The 25,401-nt window shown below is 39.6% G+C and overlaps 1 protein-coding gene across 3 annotated transcripts in view; it reads left to right on the top strand.

Annotated features, from left to right (window-relative positions):
- LOC137661552 (cadherin-6) overlaps positions 1-25,401 on the top strand; it is a 54,100-nt gene that overhangs the window by 15,539 nt on the left and 13,160 nt on the right. For 2 of the 3 annotated variants that reach the window (XM_068397143.1, XM_068397142.1), the window contains exons 2-6: positions 13,111-13,405; positions 14,896-15,015; positions 17,053-17,220; positions 18,750-18,937; positions 20,394-20,647. In XM_068397143.1, the coding sequence (XP_068253244.1) occupies positions 13,111-13,405; positions 14,896-15,015; positions 17,053-17,220; positions 18,750-18,937; positions 20,394-20,647 (1,025 nt within the window). The remainder of the gene's footprint in view (positions 1-13,110; positions 13,406-14,895; positions 15,016-17,052; positions 17,221-18,749; positions 18,938-20,393; positions 20,648-25,401) is intronic. The other variant, XM_068397144.1, reaches the window with a different exon arrangement.

The raw sequence follows: 25,401 nt of genomic DNA, 5'->3' as shown, positions 1-25,401 counted from the left end.
TACATTTTTAATAGTCCAAGTATTGGATCCCTATATCCTTTACAAATTTATTTTATTATTATTTCAATTTTTACTGAGTTTTTCTTCTAATCTACCTGATTCCATGCAATCAGGGCTGATATGGTTTGCTTAAACAGAGTAGCTTGCAGATATGAACTTTAAACAAAAACACAACCTGTTATGTATTATTATGTTAATAGGATTCCACAGCTGAATGACCCAGGTTTTCAAGTATTTCTGGTTCTGCTATACAAATTCTTATAGACCAAAAAAGTAAGCACAACACAAATAGGACATAGTATATTTTCCAGTAACTCCAAAGAAACCAACACCCCAAAATGCGGAAAACTCATATAACCTCAGTAATACTTCATTGCTCTATTTCATTAATTTATTACAGATTTAATGTTTGCATTCTTGATTTCAGTACTGAATCTTATCCTTTATTGCTGACCAGAATATCCTACAGGAAGAAAAGAGTGATCTTAAAAATGGAAGGAATAGAAACAGGATAAAAATGCATGTTCATGAAATAGGAGTTGTTAAAAAAAATCTAGTACACAATGAATAGACAAAAATTAGTAATAGCAGGAGAAGAAGGAAAAACCTGAGTGTTTTAGTCAGGAAGTGTTTTAGACAGGAAGAAGCTAGTTTGATATGGCAATGAAAATGGCAAATGTTTGTACTAATTTCTAATAGAGATAGGAAAATATTAATATTGTTGTTCAAAGACCTGTGTCCATTCATACATAAGGAAGGCCAACTGAAATGCAGCAATTACAGAAAAATGACTAGGATCACCAGCCCTTCATACCTGGCCTTTTCTTCACTGGCTCTTTTTGTAATCCACATGACTTGAAAACAGGAGACTGGGGCTGTAAACAGGATTCCAGCCGAGGACTCAGAAATGCATATTTTGCAAGCAAAGACTGTATATAGGCTGGTAGCCTAGCAAAGAAAAATGATGAGAGTATATGGCATTATTATCTATAAATGCTGGATGAGGAAGAATGTATGTATGTGGGAGGAGGTTCTTAAAACAGAAAAATAATGCTGGCACAAGAACAGCATATCTAATCCGGGAAACAAGATTCTTTCTAATCACCGATGCGTCGATTTCTTCAAATAGGAACTGTGTACCTGTTGCACCTTTTTCTTCACTAGACATGGTGGGAAGCAAGCAAGTTAAAACTGCATTGACAAACTCAAACACTCAGTAATCAGTCACACTGAGCCATATTCAAGTTTACTGTATTAACTATAGTATAGTAACTATACTTATAGTAAACTAATCACTTACTATAGGTAACTGATTTAAGTATTCTATAAACCACAACATCTGTAAGGTCAAGAAAGTGATGAACAATGAAGACTGCTGATTGCTTAGGACAGCAGATCTTGGGTTAGGGAGGAGGTACAAAAAAATGGGAATCTACTTTAAGCGCCTGTTGTAGTAGTCTAAATACAGCCCCTGTGTGGAAGTGCTGTTTCTGATAGCTGTATATCTGCGATCATGGTGCTGTGATCTGGTAAGGCTGGGTCTGTTTGAATTTCTTTTTTAATTTTGTCAAATACTTTTTTGCTGTTTTATTTTCTTTGAAAATGACAATGAATCTTACTTCAAACTCTGGCTCTCCAGCTCTTTTGAGGATGTAGAGTATAAATCTTCATATAATCTTCAAATTGCTTTATATAAAAATGGAAAGGAATCACCTCTTCTAGTTTCTCTAAACACCAAGAAAAGTTGGGAGCGCTGTAGCATCTTTCTCCCATTGTCGTCCAAATTCTTTTTTAGCATCTATCTTCCCTTTTTTAACAGAAATTTAAGCTAAATTTTTGAAATAGTGGTCCCTAAGGGTAAGTACCTAAGTCATGATATAACCTTCCAGATCTCTGACCTGAGCAGATAACTAGCTTCAGCACTCTAACCTCTGTCTCTCTCCATTGGCCTCCTCTAAATAATTTTTAAGACCATTAACCACTTTCAATTACATTTTATAGAGGAATAAAGGTGTCAGAACCATTACTTTCATATACAGTTTGGGAGAACAGTAGCTGCATAAGGCAAATGAACCTACATCGTGCCTTGACTTTGGTCAGACTTTGGTCAGCTGGCTGTTTCATAAATACATATATAAGCTGCTGCCACCAACCGCAGCCCATGCTGTCTCTTCTCCAGTCAGTATTTAAGGAACACAAGAAGTAGCAGTATTTTACAGTCAAGAGGTTTTGAGGATATGGGCTGGAGCACAAAGTATAAAATACCATGCAGTGGGCTAAGTGATACGAGGGAAAGCAGGATGCTTTCCCTTAGGGGTGAGTCCGACAGAGAGGTTATGTGGACCATGAAAGGAACCAGAGCTTAGCATAATTGAGGCCATAAGAACATGGCACACACGTCCATAGGAAATACGTCATTTCTCGTGCTGCTGGATCTTGCTGTGAATCTTGTGGAATATCTTTTTAGAAGAAAGGATCTTTTATGACTTGAAGTAAATTATTCGTGTAGATGTTTGTCCTGATGATACATGATATGGTGTGTATATATGTAGGTATATGGAACACATATATAGTGTTTTGGGGCTATATTCTGTGCATTAGGAAGAAGTCTATACTTAAACTTATGCAAAATATACATAAATACTTATTACCTAATGTGCAAAACAATGCCATTTTCCTTTTAACACAGAGTCACCAAGTGGAACAAAAACTTTGGTGCTGATTATTTGATGATATTAATGGTGTTGATTATGATATTAACTGAGGAGGTTGGTTGATGCTACAGGGATACACAGCACCAGAAGAGACAGGGAAGAGTGCAAGGTTGTTACTATTCTGAAACAGAAACTGTGAGCAATATTATAGTATTAGCAGTTTCATTTTGAGTGCTTTAGTTTTTCTAAATGCTGTAGCATTGTACTGTGTAACCTCAAGCAATACACGTGGTTGAATTTGTTCATTACTAGACAGGACTCTGCTGTTTAGATCTATTCAATTTGGAGCAAAATCATGTGCTATGAATACTGCCGAGAATAAACCCATGATTCTCTTTGTTAGCTACCTACCAACTGCTTACTTGCTATTTTAATAATTGGTCTCTATTTCATTATTGTGTTAGGAGATAAAAATGTCACCACAGCAACCTCAGAAGAGCAAGTTCCTCTTACAAATACAAACAAATAATATGACACAACAGGCAGCTTATTTCTGGATAACTGTAGGTTGATGTTTGAGTGTGTACATCCCAAGGTCAATTGACTTCGATCTTTGCAGAGGTTCAGTAACTGCTCTGAAATGCAGCGAGCAGGGTGTTATATTCACAACAGGAAACAGAACTTGGTCTGCAAGATGGATGGAAAACCATCTTACTCACCGAATTGCCAGGTATCATAACCAGCAATATGATATTAGTGGGAGCTAAACTGCAATTTACAGCCATCTTACATAACCTAAAGCCACTTCATAAATGAGATTAACTATGCTGCTTAAATCAGTGTTATAGAGTGAGGTAGAGGAGATATGTTATTTCAATGGAGGTATGCAATTTCAATTTTTTGGAATTTAATTACCATAGCTATAAAAGTACATTTTCAGTACAACCTTGTTACAAATATGTGTGCTAGAAAGCCTCTTCTCTCTAATATTTTACATTTAAACACACAAAAAAGTTAGTGCTTGGCCTTAACCTATTAAAATATATAGGCTCTCACTTTCATTATACAGTTTTGGTGCTGCTGTTTCATACAGTTTCATATGAAGTTGAATTTCGCACGGTTAGAAAAGGGCCCTGAGGCACCATCAGCCCTGACAGTCCCTGTCCAAGCCCAGGGCTCCCCGCACCTGCCCAGGGCCCCATGTCAGGCCCCCGGGGCTCCCTCCACCCTGCCCAAGGCCCAGGACCCCATGTCAGCTCCTGCCCCAGCAACACCACAGCAGGGCCGGTCTCCAGCTCCCCTCAGCCCTGCCCTGCCCGGCCATGGGCCCTGCCGTGCCAGGCTCACCTGCGGGCCCATGTCCTCTCCTGTCCTTGGCCTGTCTCCATCCCCAGGGAGGTGCCCAATGCCTGGGGCTGGGGCTGCCCCGGTGCCCCCGGCTGCCTGCTCCCAGCTGGGGCAGTGGGACAGGCCCTGGCTGCCAGGCCCTGCCATGACCCGCCCAGGGAACCACTGTCCCTCTGTTCAAACACACTATCACTGCTTCTTTTGTAAGTGCTGCCAACATTTCTGAGTATAGCTTATGACTTTTTAGTACCAGAGACAGGCAATAATGAATTGTACAACTTAATGCCAATTGGATCTGCTGTTTTCATGCCGTATCAGTTTATAGTCTTATTGTAAAAGCACATGAAAGACAGCCTTAAATTCTTCCCACATGCTTTGCTGAAGTAATAATTCCTGTGTGTGTAGCATGGGTCCAACTCAATTTTTAAAACCCTGGTAAAATTTTCCTGGGGTGTTGTTTTAAAGTGAAGCAACACTTTCTATGGGAGATGAACACAAATGCTGCAAATATACTCACTCTGGAAATAAAAAAAGATAAATGCTCACAGTACAAATACTTTGAGCACAGCCTTCACTTGCCTCTTCCTTTTTGTTGTGCTGAAGACGCCCCATTACCACTGCCCTTGGTGCTTTGGAAGGGCTCTGCCAGAGACACTGTGGAGAAGGATGCTCCTCCAGATTGTGGCTAGTTTGAAAAAGAAAAACAAAACTCTCCATTTGAAGTAACTATGTATGTGACAAGCAGAATGTCAAATACAGGCAGCTAATGCTGCAGTCCTGTATGAACTTTAAATGCCTCTTCCTGGAGGCACGAAGTCTTCCCTGTTTTTCAGGCAGCTGTATTTGAATGTTTTGGGCCAGGACGTTTGAAGAGGGGCAGGGTGGAAAGAAGAAAGACAGAGTCAGTTTTTATCTGACTGTAAGTCATTAAAAGCAAACCAGATGGTTCACTTAATAGTGGTGTTAAAGTAAAATGAGTAAAAGTATGCCTAGGGCATAGTAAAATCTTTAATTTGTCATTCAGCCTTAGCCAGTGATTGATGGACGATTTCACAGAAGTGTCCAGATTAGATTCTGAATGAATCAATTTACTGTAATATTAATACAGTGCAATTACTGATGCATTTACTTTTTATTGCATAGATATACTTCACAGTTTTGCTTACCTTTAGAATCATAGAATCACAGAATAGGTTTGGTTGGAAAAGACCTTTAAGATCATCAAGTCCAGCCGTTAACCCAGCACTGCTAAGTCCGCCATTAAACCATGTCCCTAAGCACCACTCTACATGTCTTTTAAATATCTCCAGGGATGGTGACTCCACCACTTCCCTGGGCAGCCTGTTCCAGTGCCTGATAACCCTTTCAGTGAAGAAATTTTTCCTAATATCCAATCTAAACCTCCTCTGGTGCAACTTGAGGCCATTTCCTATTGTCCTATCAATCACTTGTTACTTGGGAGAAGAGACCGACTACAACCTCCTTTCAGGTAGTTGTAGAGAGCAATAAGGTCTCCCCTCAGCCTCCTTTTCTCCAGAGAGACTCAACAACCCCAGTTCCGTCAGCCGCTCCTTATAAGACTTGTGCTCTAGACCCTTCGCCAGCTTCGTTGCCCTTTGACTCACTCCAGCACCTCAATGTCTTTGTTGTAGTGAGGGGCCCAAAACAGAACACAGTATTCAAGGTGTGGCCTCACCAATGCCGAGTACAGGGGGACGATCACTTCCCTAATCCTGCTGACCACATTATTTCTGATATAAGCCAGGGTGCTGTTGGCCTTCTTGGCCACCTGGGCACTACGCTGGCTCATATTCAGCTGGCTATCAATCAACACCCCCAGGTCCTTTTCTTCCAGGCAGCTTTCCAGCCACTCTTCCCCAAGCCTGTAGTATTGTATTGGGTTGTTGTGACCCAAATGCAGGACCTGCCACTTGGCCTTGAACCTCATACAGCTGGCCTTGACCCATCCCTCCAGCCTGTCCAGATCCCTGTGCAGAGCCTTCCTACCCTCAAGCAGATCAACACTCCTGCCTATTCTAGGTGTCATCTGCAAACTTACTGAGGGTGCATTTGATCCCCTTGTCCAGGTCATTCATAAAGGTATTAAAGAGAACTGTCCCCAATACTGAGCCCTGGGGAACACCCCTTGTGACAGGCTGAGAACTGGATTTAACTCCATTCACCACAACTCTTTGGGCCTGGCCATCCAGCCGGTTTTTTACCCAGCGAAGTGTATTTCCGTCCAAGCCATGAGCAGCCAGTTTCACCAGGAGAATGCTGTGGGAAATGGTGTCAAAGACTTTACTAATGTAAAGGCAGGTAGACAACATCCACAGCCTTTCCCTCATCCACTAAGCGAGACATGTTGTCACAGAAGGAGATCAGGTTAGTCAAGCAGAACCTGCCTTTCATAAACTGGGCTTTCATAAACACAAGCTTTCATGCTGACTGGGCCTGATCGCCTGGTTGTCCTGTACGTGCCATGTGATGGCACTCAAGATGATCTGCTCTGTAACCTTCCCCAACATCGAGGTCAGGCTGACAGGCCTGTTTTTCCCCAGATCCTCCTTCTAGCCCTTCTTGTAGATGGGTGTCACATTTGCTAATTTCCAGTCAACTGGGACCTCCCCGGTTAGCCAGGACTGCTGATAAATGATGGAAAGTGGCTTGGTGAGCACTTCCGCCAGCTCTTTCACAATCCTTGAGTGGATCTCATCTGGCGCCATAGACTTGTGTGTGTCTAAGTGGCATAGCAGGTTGCTAACCATTTCCCCTTGGATTATGGGGGCTTTGCTCTGCTCCCTGTCCCTGTTTTCCAGTTCAGAGGTCTAGGTACCTGGAGAACAATGGGTCTTACTACTAAAGACTAAGGCGAAGAAGTGATTAAGTACCACAGCCTTTTCCTCAGCCTTTGTCATGTTTCCTCCTGTATGCAATAAAGGATGGAGATTCTCCTTAGCCCTCCTTTTGTCGCTAATGTATTTATAGAAACATTTTTTATTGTCTTTTATGGCAGTAGCCAGATTAAGTTCTAGTTGGGCTTCGGCCCTTCTAATTTTCTCCCTGCATAGCCTCACAACATCTTTGTAGTCCTCCTGAGTGGCCTGCCCCTTCTTCCAAAGCTCATAAACTCTCCTTTTTTTCCTGAGTTCCAGCCAAAGCTCTCTGTTCAGCCAGGCCGGTCTTCTTCCCCGCCAGCTCATCTTTTGGCACATGGGGACAGCCTGCTCCTGCACCTTTAAGATTTCCTTCTTGAAGAGTGTCCAGCCTTCCTGGACTCCTTTGCCCTTCAGGACTTCCTCCCCAGGAATTCTGTCAACCAGGCTCCTAAACACGCCAAAGTCTGCCCTCTGGAAGTCCAAGGTAGAAGTTCTGCTGACCCCCTTTCTTACTTCGCCAAGAATCAAAAAATCATCATTTAATGATCGCTATGCCCAAGACGGCCTCCAACCATCACATCACCCGCAAGTCCTTCTCTGTTCGCAAACAACAGGACCAGCAGGGTGCCTCCTCTATTTGGCTCACTCATTAGCTGTGTCAGGAAGTTATTTTCCACACACTCCAGGAACCTCATAGACTGTTTCCTCTCTGCTATATTGTATTTCCTGCAGACATCCGGTAGGTTGAAGTCCCCCATGAGAACAAGGGCCAGCAATTGTGAGACTTCTCCCAGCTGTTTATAGAATATTTCGTCTGCCTCTTCATCCTGCTTGGGTGGCCTATAGCAGACTCCCACCAAGGTATCTGCCTTGTTGGCCTTCCCCCTGATCCTTACCCATAAACACGCAACCCTATCGTCACCATCCTCAAGCTCTAGACAATCAAAACACTCCCTAACATACAGGGCCACTCCACCACCTCTCCCACCTTGCCTACCCCTTCTGAAGAGTTTATAGCCATCCATTGCAGCACTCCAGTTGTGTGACGTTTCCATGATGGCAACTATATCATAGTTTTCCTGCCACACAATGGCTTCCAGCTCCTCCTGTTTGTTGCCCATGCTGCATGCATTGGTGTAGATACACTTCAGTTGGGCTATTGATCCCACCACCTTTTTGAGGGCAGAAGCCCTAATTCCTACATGGCCATTCTCAGGCACTTCTGTGGTTTCTGACTCACCAATAACCCTTGAGTCTTTGCTGTCACATGGCTCTCTATCCCCTATCTCCACTGAGACAGCAGGCCAAAGGACCTCACTAGCACACCATCCCACAAACACTGGCGTGCCCCTAGGGAGCGTGGTTTTATCCCTTTCCCCCTTCAAATCTAGTTTAAAGCTCTTTCAATAAGCCCTGTTAACTCCTGTGCAAAGATCTTTTTCCCCTTTGAGACAGGTGTGCCCTGTCTGTCGCCAGCAGGCCTGGTGTCATGTAGACTGACCTGTGATCAAAAAACCCAAAATTCTGCTGGTGACACCAGGCTCAGAGACAGCTATTGATCAGCTGTCTCTTTCTGTTTATTCCTTCATCATTCCCCACAACTGGAGGGATAGAGGAGAACACTACTTGTGCTCCTGATCCCTTAACCAGTTGTCCCAAGGCCCTGAAGTCTCCCTTGATTGCCTTCTGACTTCTTGTAGCAACTTCGTCGCTGCCTACATGAAAAATCAATAACAGATAATAACCTGAGGGCCATGCCAGGGTAGGAAGCTTTCTCTTCACATCTTTAACCCGGGCCCCAGGGAGGCAGGAGGCTGCCCTGTGAAGTGGGTCCAGTCAGCATATCGGGCCTTCTGTTCCCTTCAGAAGGTAGTCTCCTATGACAATGACCTGTCTTTTTTTCTTTGTGGAAGTGGTTTTGATGCAGGGCGTAGGCTGACATAACCTCACTGACACCTCCAAGCTAGATGAACCATCGTCCTTGTTATTGTTCATTTCCTCTTCCAGAGCCTCATACCTATTACGCAAGGGCACCAGGGAAAGTGGGGTACTCACAGAGGAGATGCGCCTGCTGCGCCGGGCAGGAACTTGTCACCATTGCCCCCTATCCCTTAAGTCACTGTGTTCAGCCAGGTGGAGAGGGGATAGGGGACCTTCTGTATCATGTGCCCTGTCTGCCTGACAGGTCTGTCCCAGGGGTGGTAGGGTGTGGATCCAGTCGTTGATCTCCATTTCAGGCTCCCTGATACGCCTCGACGTAGTTGCCTCCTCCCAGAGCTCTGCCACTAAGTGGAGGAGTTCCTCTACCAGGGCGCAGCTCCCACAGGTGTGCTCGCTGCTGCCGTCCAGCACTGGTGTAAGAGCAGGGCACAGCCTGCAGCCTGACACCTGGCTGGCAGCGTGTTCCCATCAGAGCTTTGGGGTAGTGCTCAGTTCAGTTACCAATTGAAATGAATGCCATTGAGTAACACTGAGTTCCTATGGAAATAAAAAATCTATCTATGTGGAGTCCTAAAAACCTTCGACTAAAGTAACTTTGTCTTGAGGAATGATAATACAATACAGCACAGATGACATGAGCACTGTGTCCCAAGACATTTTATTCTATCCCATGACTGTCTGCCATGGCCCGTTTATCTGACTGACTTTATGCAGAGGATAATGGACACTCTTTTGCAACATGGGTTAGCACACAGAGCGAAGATATAATATCTTGCATTGGCTAGGACTGGTCCTGCTAAGAGCATCTGCAGTATAATTTATACACATAGCTCATCACAGCAAACTTCCTTTGCAATGAGGTGTCTGGCTAGTGAAAAACAACTTCAACTTAAAAGGAAAGGGGGGATTGTTATTACTACTCATGTCATCCTCATAACCTAACAATGGTGTTAAGTTTTATATACAAAACCATCAACTGTATTTTTAAGTGCATCTTGCCTCCAGGCCCTTCTTTTGGCCTCAACTTGCACCATTTGTTTCTGCTTTAATTTTACTCCTTTTTTTTTTTTTTTAACCTGGTTACAGCAGCAATTTTCCCCTTCATATAGGTCACACTGACAAAATATTGCTTCCAAGATAAACTGACATTTAAGAAAAAATAAATCAGATGATTGTCTTTGCCTGGATAAAATTTTTTTACCAAGCAAACGGTCAAGGACAGATAACATAATCTAAAATAATAAATTGTTTTTTCAGGTATTTTCCTTCCAAGTGAATGTTACAAATTTATCATCTAGGAGAAACTTTTCCAGAGATCTGCTTGTTTTTTCTAATATATAAAACCAATATTTTTTTTTCTGAAAAGAATGGAACAAAATCCAAACTATTTTGGCCTAGCTATTAAGCAGTTGAGGCTGGTGGTGTGATATAGGCCTCTCCGGCAAAAACCCTGATGACAAGCAGGTAGAGAACTAACCTAGTTTACTGAAATCAAACAGGTTGTAATCATACCTTTTGAGACCCTTTGTGAACCAGATTCTTGAAGGTCACACATGGTGACACACTTAAAGTTCACTGCTGGTTTGAAGAGCAGGCACTCAGCCAGCCTTAGCTCTATGTAGCGTACACCAGTATGTAGGATATAACCTCCCCCAGGTCGTACTCTCACAATAAATAATCCACACACAGCCTGGCCAACTGAGCACTTAGTTTGTTCTGTCACGTCTTAGGAAAGTTGTAAAACTAAAGGTATTGAAGTTGGAAAGGATCTTGTCAGAGGGAATGTTTCTTTTCAAAAGTTAGTGCTTTTGCAGAAGGGCTAGAGATTACACCTTTGATGAAGATCACCTCATTCTCAATATTGATGAGTCATTACACTGAGATATACTTTGTCTGATATCCAAAGTCACAGTTGACCTTATGCAGGTGGATTAATTGTGGAGGAGGAGTGGATAAATTGTGGCCTTGAAAAAATCACACAAGTTTCCATTTTTAGCTCTTTACGTAGTCTGGGCTAGATAAAGAATATTATGGAAGACAATTCCCAGTGGTTCCAACACCTTTGCTAGTTTAAGCTTTTTTTGCTACCTTGTTCATTGAATCCAGGTTTAATTAAAATGATGATAAAAATGAGTTAGGGATTTCAGCCTGTAACAAGTCTTACAACAGCACTATTCTGTGATTCATATGAATTAATGATGGTCTGTTACTGGGGGCTGGTTTTGTTCCAATATGATACAGACAAAGTTAAAGAGGCTTTCAAGGCAAACAAAAGTTGGATTTTTGATGTGAAACAATCATAAAAAATACACAGTTTTAAAGACAAAATTATTTTCATGCCTTTTCTGTTGCAGGTTGCCTTTGAGGAAAATTATACTCAAATATCCTATTGGAATTACTTCCCACAGTAGACTGCTAGTCTGACTTCTTAACAAGCAGGTCTAACAGATATTTGTCAGAGGCTGAGGTTATACCTAATAAATCATATAATTCTTCTAGGCCCTATGGCCGAGTATATTGGCCAACTGAGTGGGACACAGGAGACCTGAACTCTATTCCAGGTTCCAAAACTAGCCGCCTGAGAAACTTCAGGTTTCTATGCTTTGTTATCCAAAAAACGGAGGAAATGGTATTGACTGCTTTTGTGAAGGGTTTTGAAATCTGCTTATGCAAAATGCTGCATACAAGCTACTTATCGGTATTCTTATTATCAAGAAAAAAGGGTTCTGTGCAAAGTTACATGGAATGCCCATTTTCTCCCTGAAGGAGAAAATTAAGAAGAGTGCCTCAGCACATCTGCTACAGTTCTGATATTTTGTATTATTGGACACTTTTGGAATGTGTGGTGACAAAGAGTTTTGCCCTTAAAGGGAGACTTGTTGCATGGAGCATGCTTTTTGTGAGGATCATAGGTGTAAGCCACACGGTGGAGCACTGTGCCACCAAGTGGGTTGTTAGTAGGCTGTCAGCATAGTGCCAGTCTGGGCAGAAGTTGGAGGAAGCCCAAAACATTGACCATACGGTCCTGCTGGAGGCTGCCCTTCCAGCATGGTAGGGGCATAGCCAGACATTGGTAAAGTCCATGTGAAAATTTTCTATACTCTTTCATCCTACAAATCTTTACCTTCTGCAAAGCATGCCATCCAGTAGTGCTAAGTACTTTGCCACATACTCAACTAGGTATTTTTTTTCTAACTTGCATGCAGGAAAAGAGAAGCAAAGAGCTGGCTGAGAAAGTCCAGCTCTCCTGACTCATAAACGTGTATTTTCTATGAAACCAACAATTTCCAGGAATCTGCTACCTAATAGATTTATTTTTCCCCATTAATTTCATCACCTATGCTCTGACTTTAGAAGCTATTTTAATGTTTCCTTTTTTAAATTTTTATTTAATGTAACAACAAAATAAATTGTGGTTGATTAGCCTTGATTTTAAGGCCAAGAGAGATAAATAAGCCTTCATCAAAGGAACAGCCATGAGAGTATGATTTAATTGGTCATACCTTGTGTGTGTGCTAAGCAGCATTTCAAGAGACATGGAAATCTCTTGGGAAAAAAAGATGATGGTTTGGGCAGCTCATGCTTTGTGTGCTAATTACCATCATTCTCTTCTTTTCCCTGCTCCCACCGTTTTTCAGCTTGGTCCATGTCCCTTTGGATAAGGCAACTGATCTCTTCACTGCCAGTGCTGTAATGGTCTAGAATGCCTGCCTGCCTCTGCTCTTAGTTTGCCACATCTGTGAATGCATGTATTTATCTGCTATTTGTGTATGTATCTAGTATTTTTATTATGCTGTGTGCTGTGTAGTATATTACATAATGTCCATGGGGCATAAGAGCAGAGCACCCAGAATTTAAACTCAAGAAGTGGCTGGCCTGGCCAATTTTTAATTATTTGCTTACTGCAATTCCTGAATCTAATGTTTTTCTGCTGTAGGATCTCACTCTCCTACATGTTCCTAGGATTCCACCTAAGCCACTAGCATTTAGATCTGATTGATGTATGCTTAGCTTGGGAAAGTGATCTGCAGTTTCAGTTCATGATTTTCCTCAGCCAATTTCTTATAATATTGCAGACCATTTCAATTCTAACATCAAGACACAACTCTATCAATTCACTGCTTCTATTGTGGTATCATCTTATTTCCCAAAAGCAGTGTACAGCCTTTTGGCTGGGTATTAATAATAGTAAGGCATGTATCGTGGTATCAGTTAAAGTATCTAGAATTGTGTCCCGATTATTTATTTTTCTTTCTTTTTTTTTTTTTTTATTCCCATTTCACCACCAGCTGCATTCAGACCAGGATAAAGGAGACGGATCACTTAAGTACATCCTTTCTGGAGATGGAGCAGGAGACCTCTTCATTATCAATGAAAACACTGGTGACATCCAGGCCACAAAGAGACTAGACAGGGAAGAAAAGCCTGTATACATACTCCGTGCCCAGGCTGTAAACCGAAGGACTGGAAGACCAGTGGAACCAGAATCTGAGTTCATCATTAAGATCCATGATATCAATGACAATGAGCCAATGTTTACAAAGGATGTTTACAATGCCAGCATTCCTGAAATGTCAGATGTTGGTAGGTGCTAACTAATAATTGATTTCAGTGTCTGGTCTGGGTTCTTTCTGTGGAGTTAATGAAGCACGCAAGGTTTACAGGCACTGAATACAGACATCCACTGTTTGAGTCTGGAGTAAAAGCACATCAGCCATTCAAAAAAAATCTAACTCCAGGAAAATAGTGACAACAGTTTGCTAGAATCAGAGGTATCAGCTGAGTGAAACCCACTCCCCCTGTTGTACCACAAAAAATGCAAGTTAATGCAATCTAGTTTAGCTCACAGTGAAAGTGACCTGAGCTAAGTTGTGTTACATGACACCTGTAAAGAGTTTAATATGCTTTGTTAACATGATTTAGTAGCAGTGTAATAATATGGTAATCCATGGTCATCTAAGTGTGTCCATACCACCCCTAGATCTGTTCAGCCGCCCTTGTTTAGTTCAGGAAGGTAAAATAAATGGAAAAGGGCAGGTGCAGAAGTGGTTGTACACACTTCAGGAGCAAAAACTGTCCCCTGAGTCAACTCATTACTGATTCTGAGATATGCCATTAACTTCCTATGACCTTTGTTGCTCTTTTCATGCAAGAGAAAAAAAGCTCCAAAGTTCATTAAGTCCATTAAAATCTTTCTATTGATTTAAAATGTATCAGGCTGTAAGAATCAATCAATAAAAGAAAAAAAAAACTTCCTTGAAATATGATTTTAAGATTGGATCTTTCCCAGAGAAGTTGACAGGTTTTGATTCTTTGTCTCTGAATCTTAGGGAGGTCATTTTGATTTCTTTGCCAGAGCGTGATGGATGGTTGAACTGCAAGAAGCACATCTCTAATCTGAAATAATATCCAGGGAGAGAGGCATTAATTAATCATAATCAAGAATGAGATTAAAATAAAGCTCAAGCAATATGAAAATAAAGACTCTCTCCTCTCATTCATGGGACTTGTCATGTGGATGAAACCTCATCTGTTGAAGAGAGAACCTAATATTCACATTTTAATACGTGCAGTGAATACTTTATTCACAAATCTGTTTTAAATGCCAAAACCTAAGCTCATTTTTTATATTTGTTAACAGTTTGCCTAGGATTCAACACCATTTCTTTCTCTAAAAGACACATGAAAAAACAGATTTACATTCCTATGTCAAACACCTCACAAGCATGAGCAAATTTGCAAAAGTATATTCTTGACCTAGATTCAAATTATGAATGCCTTCAGTATCTGAGGAAGGGTGAGTTTCTGGTTTCTTCACAAGAAATATGTTGAAAGATCTATATATTCAATCAATAACTGTGTATTTTAATGAACTGAGAATAAGCCATCTTTTTGGTTTTTTATCTATGATGTCCTTTATGAACGGAGAAACTTCTACAAAATAAGAATATCTCTAACTTTTTGCTACAAGTTTGACCTGAACAAGAACTATGCTTTTTCTACATCATAAACTGTCTTGGCCACGCAAAAAGAAAAACCTGTGGATTTTTATTTTCTTTAATTTATCATTGCAGGTACCTTTGTTGTGCAAGTCACCGCAACTGACGCTGATGATCCTACATATGGGAACAGTGCTAAAGTTGTCTACAGCATTCTCCAGGGACAACCATATTTCTCCGTTGAATCTGAGACAGGTCAGGGGACTTTATCTGTCATTCTGTGACAATGTCTGTAATTCAAAATGACGTGCTAAGCCAAGCTAGGACATATTAGACAAAAACTTCAAAGAGATTACATCTTACCCAGTGCAAAATCTGACAAACTTAATACAGCAATACATCTGTAAACATGACACCTACATTATTTTAATCTTACCAGCAAAGTCTAATAAATACAATTAGTACTGGATGGGAACCAGTTTTCAATCATTTTTAACAAGCAGTGGGTACAGAGACTGCTGTGGATGCTTAAATTAAACCAAATAGGTTGGCTTTTAGAAGAAAACGAGAAACAGGTGGGTGTGGAAAAAAGTGCTTAAACCTCATAGATCTTCATAATAGCTAAATTAAGACTGAGAGTTTATTCAGGTGGATTTTTTTTTTCTCCTTCTGCTTCTTCAAAACTTGTTTAAAGTAATTATAATTTCTGTACATCTGCAACATATCACTTTAATGCTAATTTTATGAAAGAAATCTTAATTAAGAATAATGATAGAAGAGGTAAAATTGGCTGTTGCACTACACTAGAAGATCACAAATAGAATCCCAAATTTCTGAGTTCTGTTTTTGGAAGATGTTTAAATTATACACTGTGACTGGAATTTTTTATGGGCTGAATAACAGACAGCTTTGGAACCTGTGTGTGTAAAATGTATGAATTCTGGTTGACTGAATTTGCTATACCATTGACTATCTGACTACATAGACAGTCTCTTCCCAAGATTTATAACAAACATCTCCAACAAGAAACAAAGAATCTCGAGAAACTTCATAAATGGGAACATCCACTGCGATAGGTTGCTGGAAGCTAGAGGAATCTGTTCTGCTCAGCATTCTTACAGGAAAGGAATGGATTATTCCAGACAATTAATCAAGTTTTAGTGTTGTTTCTTAAATAAGTCTTGGAGACTTAGACAGGGAAAAGGAGGGAGAGATTAGATGTCTCAAAGAAAAACCTGAGGTGGAAAAATGTACATAATTCTGAGGGAGAGCCAAGATCAAAGGGATCTTTCTTTCAAGCATAACGTATTAGATACTACAAGCAAGGATTTTTGCAATAATGCACTCATTCTGACCTGGACAGTTCACTATGTGCTCTTCTATCTAGAGTTATAATAAGGATAATGTAGCTGGGAGTTCACCAGTAATAATCTTTTAGCAAGAGGGTTGTGTGGGGCACAGAGGGGAAGCAAGGTAAACCACAGGCTTGATCTTCCTGCCATGGAAATCAATTGCAAAACTCCTAGAGTGAAATAGGTCTCTGTCAAAGCTGCTGTGAATTTTGCCATTGATTTCAGTACTTGAATTTCACCCCTTTTGCCTACAAAAGAGTCAGTTCTTAGCCTTAAGAGACCCAGTGAGAATGCAAACATTTTTCTTCACGGTAAATCTGAATGATTGAATTTCAATAGGAGTTGGCCTCATAACTGATATTTGTGCCTTTGAAGAGGGAAGTGACTGGCAAAATCATGTCAATCAGTGTATAAATAGAAATATATATATTGGGCATGCTTGGATGCTCACAATTTTCTTAATTAATTTCTCCTCTCCCGTTTAATGTTGTTATACTGCCTCTTTAATGTCATCTTGCTGAAATTAGCTTTTTTTTTACCATGTCTGTCAAAATAAAAACATTGACAGAACAGGAGAGAAAAGATGGAGCACATTATAATGAACAAAGAGCCTTTCTCCAGTTCAGTGAGAGACTTTAGCATGGAACTGAAAGGGGGTAAATAGTTACGTAAAATAACACTGCTCAGAAATAGGTAGAACATCTTTCTGGGGATGCCACTAATATTATGTCTGTCACATCGGCAGCAGCCTGAGATATGATATGACAAGTCTGTAATTTAATGTGCCATCTCATAACAGTAAATAATTGTACTGGGCAAAGTTTACTTATTACACAGAGATTGTTTTGTTCTTTAGGCTGTGGGTTTTTTTAAATAAGAATTTCCATCAAAGTCGGTACCTTTCTTGTGAATTCCCCCTCTTTAATTTTCATGTTTTCAGGCATTATTAAAACTGCTTTGCTAAACATGGACCGTGAAAACAGGGAGCAATACCAAGTGGTCATCCAGGCTAAGGATATGGGAGGCCAGATGGGCGGATTATCAGGAACCACCACCGTGAACATCACATTGACTGACGTAAACGACAATCCGCCTCGCTTTCCCCAGAGTATGGAATATTTACAATTTGTGTCTTTACAGTAAAATGGACAAAAATTGATTAATATTTTTTCACCTCAGATATTTTTTCTGCTGTCATGAACTTACTGAGTATCAGACTTCCTTTAAGAAAGAAAAAGAGAACAGACAAGCAAGCAACAGGATCATGCTAAGGTTAATTGCAATAACTGGGAAACATATCTTTAATATTTTTACTCTAGTTGCAGTGCATAGTCTGAGAGGTGAATTAATATACACAAACTTTATTTTTCCTATCCATTAAATAGCTTTGACTGATATAATCTATATTTCTTAATCAGTATTATTTCTATTAGACCTTGTGGTTGGCTGCGTTTTAAGATATCTGTTGTAATCTAACATATTTAAGTTTGAACATATTTATTTAAGTACGTAAAATGATCCCAAGAGCAGTTCTATCAAAATGCGTACTTACACCCAGGAAGCATTTGCCTCAATGGATTTTCCTATGTCCTTTGCATACAGAAACGAAGGCATGTACATAAATATACCAGGTATTTCTGTCTATTCTCCTTCCCTTGTCTCAGATAATTTGGTAGATATCTGTGTGATATTTAAGGGAATCAGTTGAGCCAGATCTCTTAGAAAGTAATTTCTATTAATGACCATTCACAGCCATAAGTGATTCAGTGATTCAGCTTTCATCCACTTCTCTTTCCTTCTCCTGCCTTCCTTCTCTCTTTCTTTTCTGCTTTCTTTCTCTCTCTTTTTCTTCTTTTTTGCTTTCTCTAACCATTGCACTGTGTGTGATGTGTGTGTATCACAGTGTCAGTGTGTGTCAAAGTCAAGAGCAGCTGTTAGAGAAAATAATTGCAGATACTATCAGACAAATCAGCAAGCTTTGGCGGTTAAGTCACGGGGAAAGTTATTGGAAGCAACTTGTCATTTAAGTTCAAAGTCTGTTCTTAGCTGTGGGCAAAGCGTTTTCATTTAAATTATAGCAACTTAAGAGAAAATATAGCACTCCGCTTCCAATGAGTTAATTATATATCTCTGGACATAAATGTCTTCAATATAAAAGCCAAAGATACAGCTTCATAATGCCAACATTCCCCAAGTAGAGATTTCAGTGGAGAATTCAATGTAGCACATTATTAATAGGCATTTGGGCTGGATTTGGTTTTAGTGTTACAAAGCTGCACTGGCCTCTGGCAGTTCTTAATATTTGTCTTTTGGCCTCAAGACATTTTTTATATATTATTTTGATATGGCCAACAGAGACCCTGATAAGGTCTTGAAAGGGACGTATGTTGCTAAAGATCATGTATGTAGGAAAACAAAAATGCCCATCCTTCATGCTAGAAAATAGATAGAAGAATAAGTTACGTTTTACTCACATGAAAGTAAGGCAGAAGCTGAAGGCCATTGCCCCAGGAAGGCCTGAAGACACAGTGACTCACTAACTCATCTGTGCATACCCAGCATGGACAGTGGGCTCAGAGATGGTGTCCAAAGTACCACGAGACTGACTGACAAAATTTCCTTCTCTGTCTGCTGCAGGCACATACCAATTCAGAGCTCCTGAGTCTATGCCACCTGATTCACCAGTTGGCAGGATAAAAGCTAATGATGCTGATGTGGATGAAAATGCGGAGATTGAATACAGCATTACTGAGGGGGATGGATATGACATGTTTGGAATTACCGCAGACAAGGACACACAGGAAGGAATTATAACTGTCAAAAAGGTACGCATATTAACACACTTAATCCCGGCCTCTGAAATACCAGTCAAAACTTTATCTAGCACATGTTTGTTTTTCCATTTTCAGTGCAACATCTGGTGTTTCTTAATTTGAATGCTGTCTGCTAGGAATTTCTACATTAACTATGTACAGTTTCTTTTATACAAGGAATTAGGACCCTTCCACTTATACCCTCTTTACTAAACCAATGCATATACTTTGAGGGACCTGAGAGAGTAAATAATCTATGGAGTGGGATAGGACCGAGAAAAAAATTCTACAGTCTAAATATATTCACAGAATCACTCAAGGAAGCACTGTCCAGCTGTGATTTTGTCCCTATGATGCCTACAGAGTTTGTTCAATTACTAGAAATGTACTGTGTTAAGACCACATAAATAATTAGTATCACATTGCTTATTTTGCACTATCAGAAGGTGTTGATTTGTATAGCTCTAATGTATTAAAGTACATAGACAATTTTTTTTTACTCACATTTTGTAAAAATTTAGTTAATAAATCCATCAGCATGCTTTTGCTTTAGAAAAAAAAGTCACAGCGCCTTGCTGGATCACAGTGGACATCATCTACTAAGTTTCACATTGGCTGTCAGAAAAGGTTTGAGAAATACTGTTTACAGTGGGTTATCAGGCAAGCTTGATAAGGTTACAGATATCATCCTCTATCAGTTCAAGTTCAGTCATCACTAGACAGACATTGTGTAGATTTTCTGAACATGCACTGGCTTATTGATATCTGTACGACACCTGTCATTACTTGTTTTTTAAGAGATGCCTTCCAGGGGCTGATTATGATATCAGTCTAACTCTGTTTGCATTTCTGTCTGTTGCTGACAGAAGCTGCGAATCTTCTACAACATAATGGAAAAATGGGGTGACTACTCTCTCCCCACATTTCTCCGAGTACTGTAACAGAGTCACTAAACGTTGTTTCTTCATACTTTTTAACAGAGTGTGATATAGTCATTGCCTATAATAAAATCATATTTTCCCTGATCGGTGGTCCTGGATACCCAGACACCAGATGTCACAGTGTTCTGTTTCAGTGATGAAATGCCAATATTTTGACAAGCAGCTCCTGGAAAATCTTCCTTCCTTTAGTGTGTGGTGCTTAGGGACAAGGAATAGACAAGAAAACATCAAAATGCCAAAAATTACAGAATAAAAGGCATGAAGAGTTAAGGCTATTTGAGAAGGAAAGATTAATTGGTGTTTAGGAGTTCCAGTCATAGAATTCCCTGAAAAATTGGTTTTTTTTCTATAACATATCATCAGTGGCGTAGAGCCCTGTCTTTCTCCTTTCTGCTGGCTTTTTAATTCCAGTTCAGGCTCCTGTTATCTAGCAGAGGCCTCTCCATGACATCCCCCCATTCATTTGGCTCATCTGGCTGCAAGCCACAGCAATCCCCCACAGACCTCTTTTTTTTTTCTCTTCCCAGGCATTGGATTTTGAAAATAAAAACCTGTATATTCTGAAAGTGGAAGCTACCAATACTCACGTGGACCCTCGATTCCTCTACCTGGGGCCGTTCAAGGACTCAGCTACAGTCAGAATTCAGGTGGAGGACGTAGATGAACCCCCCGTGTTCAGCAGACCAGCATACATAATGGAAGTAAAAGAAGATGTTCCAATAAACAATGTTATAGGAACAGTAACTGCTCAGGATCCAGATGCTGCCAAGAACCCTGTCAAGTAAGCATAGACTATTTCAGTTTGTGCGTAAATTTTTTACAGCTTTAATTTTGCTTTTTTTCGTGTCAACACACAAAAAAATCACTTTTAACAATGCAATTTTTCAGGTATGCTTAAATATGGAGTATTGTAGATGGTAAATGGTCTCTCACACTTGAGCATATCTATGTATGTGGGATTGTGTTTGCATGGCCCTTGCATCTTGAATTCCATTCTATCCTCTTCAGTAACTAATGTTTGTGGTTATTTCTACAATGGAAGAATTTACTGCAAAAAGAGCACTAAGAAGATGTTAGTGTTCTCCTTCCACCTTTAACATTTTCCAGTGCAGTGCAGTGCATCCTCTTGGCTATATGACAGGGGGGTGATTCAGCAGCCCTTTCTTCTCTCATCCATTCAGACCTGCTTAAGAGAGATCACATTTACCTTCTCTAAACTGCAAGCAGAAATGCCTTAAAAGCAGCTCATGTGTATGCACAAACTCTGATCTTACTTCTATCAGTGTAAGGTTAGTAAGATAAGAATCAGTCTCGTGGACTTCATAAATTACACTTACCATGAATCAATAAACTAGTCTTAGAGGAAGTGGAGGAAATGTTAAGGTTGGAGTAGTTAAACCTAAGCCTTCATTTTTTTGTAAATTAACAGATACATTGTTTCACTACATTTTAAAACATGGCGTACTTAAGTCATATTGGATAGAGTATAAAAGAACTTCTAAATAGTTGTATGCTTTAATTAAAGTTCATTTCTACTGACAAGACAGTAAGAGGAGGAAATGAAAAATACAACAATATTAAATCCAGGTCAATTTTCATCATGTCTCTGGGTTGAGCACCTTGGAAATGCAATAGTAGTCTTAAGATCAAAACAGAACAATGCAGGTTTAATAAAAATGCAATCCATCAATACTTTGCACTTCTGCAAACAGCTATCTTTCATCAAGATATCTTACAAAGTTTATGAGGCATGAGTAAGTTTTAAGCTCTTAGTTCGCCTGTGAGAGGGGTAAATATTATCATCTTAATTTCCTAGATGAAGAAACTAAATCTAAAACATTTCTGGCAGAAACCCTCTCTGTCTTCAGTTTACGTGCAACGCCCTGCACGTGAATTCTTGTTCAAGACTAAGCCTTCTAATTTTAATTAAGGTTTGCTTTCATGTATATCACGACATGCAACACTTATATGGAGTTTTGGACTATCAGAGCACGGTAACGTAAAGAGCAACATGTTTTCTGACTTTCATCAAGCCCAGGGACAGAATAAACACCATCTATAGCATGTCTTCATGGGCATGCTGGCAAGATGGAAAATTTATTGGAGTGACACCCTTGCAGTCTTCATATGAACCTGCTTTTTTATATCTAATGGCACTGGAGAGTGAGGGGAATGGTTTCCTGCTTCCCTCTGCTTCCCTGTGGTGATAACTGCAACCATTTGCATTTCACAGCAGCACCAGCTCCTAATTATAAGTGATTTACAGTGGATAGGGATTATGCTGTTCATTGTTGAGTACTGCCTACTGGCTCTTTTCTGTTAATTGAATGTGTGTGCTGAAACTTATGTGTCTTTCAAAGGGCAGTTCTTTAATACAGTATAGGTACTTTGCATATTAAAGTATCAGATAATTATTGAGCAAAGTTTAGAGGATGTGTCAAAATTGATGCAGTGCAGCAGAAAACTTGTCTCCTTTATACTCTAATAGCATGCAACAATCAAGGTTGAAGAAAAAGAAAAATGAGGAAGAGGTTAGAGTAATAGAAATAAACACAGCAAGAAGAAACATGAAAATCAGTAAGAGGGGAAGGAAATCAGCAGAGAGCAGTAGCCCGAGAGATGTAAACTTGCAATAAATGTAATTTTATGGTGCTAATATCTTGGGTATCTCCTAGAATTTAGGGGCATGGGTTGAGTCTGCATCTTTTTGACAGGGTGATTTTTTTTTCCATCATGCAATAGAGATGCTAAATCTGATTTTCACTCTGAGCTTCAGGGAAGATGCAATTAGACTATATATATATGACTTGTCACTTGCTTGTCAATTTTTCTTGATGGTTAAAAATAAAATTTTTAGGCACTTGATATTACAATGAAAACCTTCCATTTTCTCCTCTACTCGAGTGAAGATTTCTCTTTTTAAACAAAATGAGCCCTAACTCTGTTAGATGAAAGCCCCTTTGATCTTCCATTAAAGGAAACCTTCACAATATCATTATGAAAATGCATTATGAAAAATTCACACACACATTCCTTCCTGACCCACAAATCTTCCTGACTTGTGGTTACATTAGACAGCAAGCTGCTGAACATGAGAAGACAATGAAGCAATAGCAAAACATGAAGCAGATATCTGCCCTGGTTGTAAGACTGCATAATCGTTCATGACCTGTGTATTGGTAGAGCTACATTTCATCCATCCAGCCCTTATATATAAGCTTTGCTGTGACATAACATTAACAAAATAAAAAATACACCAATAGATGTTTGGCTATATTTGAATATGCATCCATGCGTAGCGACATTAATACACTCCTGAGTAACACTCCACTGTCCAGCTGTGCTATAAAAAAAAGTTTTGCATTCTGTTTGTGTTTGATCTAAACAGAAATATTATGAACTGCTGCAAAATGAAAAAAATAATGCTGCAGCTGGCACTGCTGTATTGTACATCACATCTTTTTAAATTGCTAGTTGAGTTTTTTTGCTATAGTAACTCCTCAGAGGCATAATGAAGTTCATCAGTCACTGGAACTGTCTCCCTGCTGTGATTTGATTTACTAAAGTATCCCAGATGAAAATGATCTGCAAACAAATGTAAGGCTTAATTTTGTTTGTGTATTTTACTGACAACATATTTGCATGTGTTAGATTCTCTCTTTCACCCTCCCCTTCTTCCTGTTAGTACAAGCAGAGACTGGAATCTACATAGCTACCTTTTAACTTCCTAGCTTGTCAGTTCCTCAAGGTTTGAAAGGGATGAAGTCCTGAAATCTGACAAAAGACACACCAGTAATTTCATTAAATAAATGTAAAAATTAGTTTGATGTTGTCTGCTTGATTCTTACTCGGTTATGATCCATAAGTCAGAATCACCACCAATTCAACATAATTAACAGTCTTTGATCAAAAGAGACTGGATTATACAAACTGAGAAACAGAAGTGACAGTCTAGCTTATTAAAATAATCCTTCTAGACCAGGGTTAATGGTGTAATTAGAATATACTTTAACTGCAATGACCCTGTATGTATTTTCTTTTGGATATGAAGAAATAAAATTAACATTTCATTAAGAAGCTGTTCTCTGGTTTTTGCGGTTTTTTGTGAGTTTAACTTTCTGCTGTACAAATGACTGAATATACGTACAGTTTTACAAGGACCTATATTTTAAAATTCTTAGTATTTTGAAGAGGAAGTCCTCAATGTTACAGCTCTGGTAACCTTAGAAAAAGTCCAGAACAATTTTTTTTTCGTTTCTTCCAGATACTGTACCACAGATGGAATTTGGGAAATCTTACAAAGTACAGATAGTGATTACAAAATGACAAGGAATTAAAATGTGCTAGGGCAGTAAGATATTTTGAGTCCATTCATAATATGAAGCATCAGTGAAAGGATAATTGAAGAAAAAAAAAAACAACAAACGGACAACTCATGCCTAAAGCTAGTTGCTTACTTAAATATCTTGCTGATTAAGAGCCTGAAACATACTATTACAGTTGGCTGGAACAGCTAATCTGTGGAAAATCCTGATATTTCATTTCAAATAGAAATGCAAAAGCTAGATTTACTGCAAAATGGAAATACCAAAGTATTTCAGCTGAAAGATATGGAAATAAGCTACAGAATATTTGAAAAATAATTGAATTCACAAAATACCAACATAATATCATATAAAAGCCTGAAAGAATGAAAGTTAAAATGAAATGTTTACCATATCAAATACTTACTTTGTCAGAATATAAGAAAGTCAGACTGGTTTGTATAAACTTGTTTCCATCAAACATTTCAGCTAAGTCAACAAACTCACATGTACTATTTAGATTTGGACAAAACAACACAACTTGCTGGAGCTGTCCCATCAGTCAGCGCTGCCTATTACATACCTTCTCACATGCTCTGTTCAAGCTGATGGTAACGTTACACTGCTGCATAAAGGAACTAAGTTAGTGACACCAGAGCTGACAGTACCGTGGAGGTGTGTCTATGCAAGTCCTACATAAAAAAAATTAGCTTTTTGTTCAAGTGCCTTTTAAGCTCATTTGGTTGTTGCCATAGGAATTTAATGTGGAAAAAGAAAAACAATTTAGTGCAAATAATTAATACTTGTTATAGTTGTTTAGGAAGGTAGGCTAAACTAAAATTCTCATTCTAGAATAAGACCAGTCTGATTTGTTGTGGATATTATATCCCATTTTCTTACTTGTAAAGAAGAAAAAAAAAAAACGCAGTTACAAGAGTTATAAGATAATTCGTGGATTAGTTAGGAGGGGCTGGCCACTTGGGAGGAATATAAGTCTGTTGTCAGAGGATGTAGGGAGGCAACTAGGAAAGCTAAGGCCTCCTTGGAATTAAACCTTGCAAGAGAGGTCAAGGACAACAGAAAGGGCTTCTTCAAATACATTGCAGGTAAAGCCAACACTAGAGGCAACGTAGGCCCACTGATGAATGAGGTGGGGGCCCTGGAGACAGAGGATAAAAAGAAGGCGGAGTTACTGAATGCCTTCTTTGCCTCTGTCTATACTGTTGGAGGC

This window comes from Nyctibius grandis, chromosome 3, assembly GCF_013368605.1.
Source record: "Nyctibius grandis isolate bNycGra1 chromosome 3, bNycGra1.pri, whole genome shotgun sequence".
Classification (NCBI taxonomy): Eukaryota; Metazoa; Chordata; class Aves; order Nyctibiiformes; family Nyctibiidae; genus Nyctibius; species Nyctibius grandis.
The sequence above is the reverse complement of the archived record's forward strand: the minus strand, read 5'-3'. Positions and strand labels throughout refer to the sequence as shown.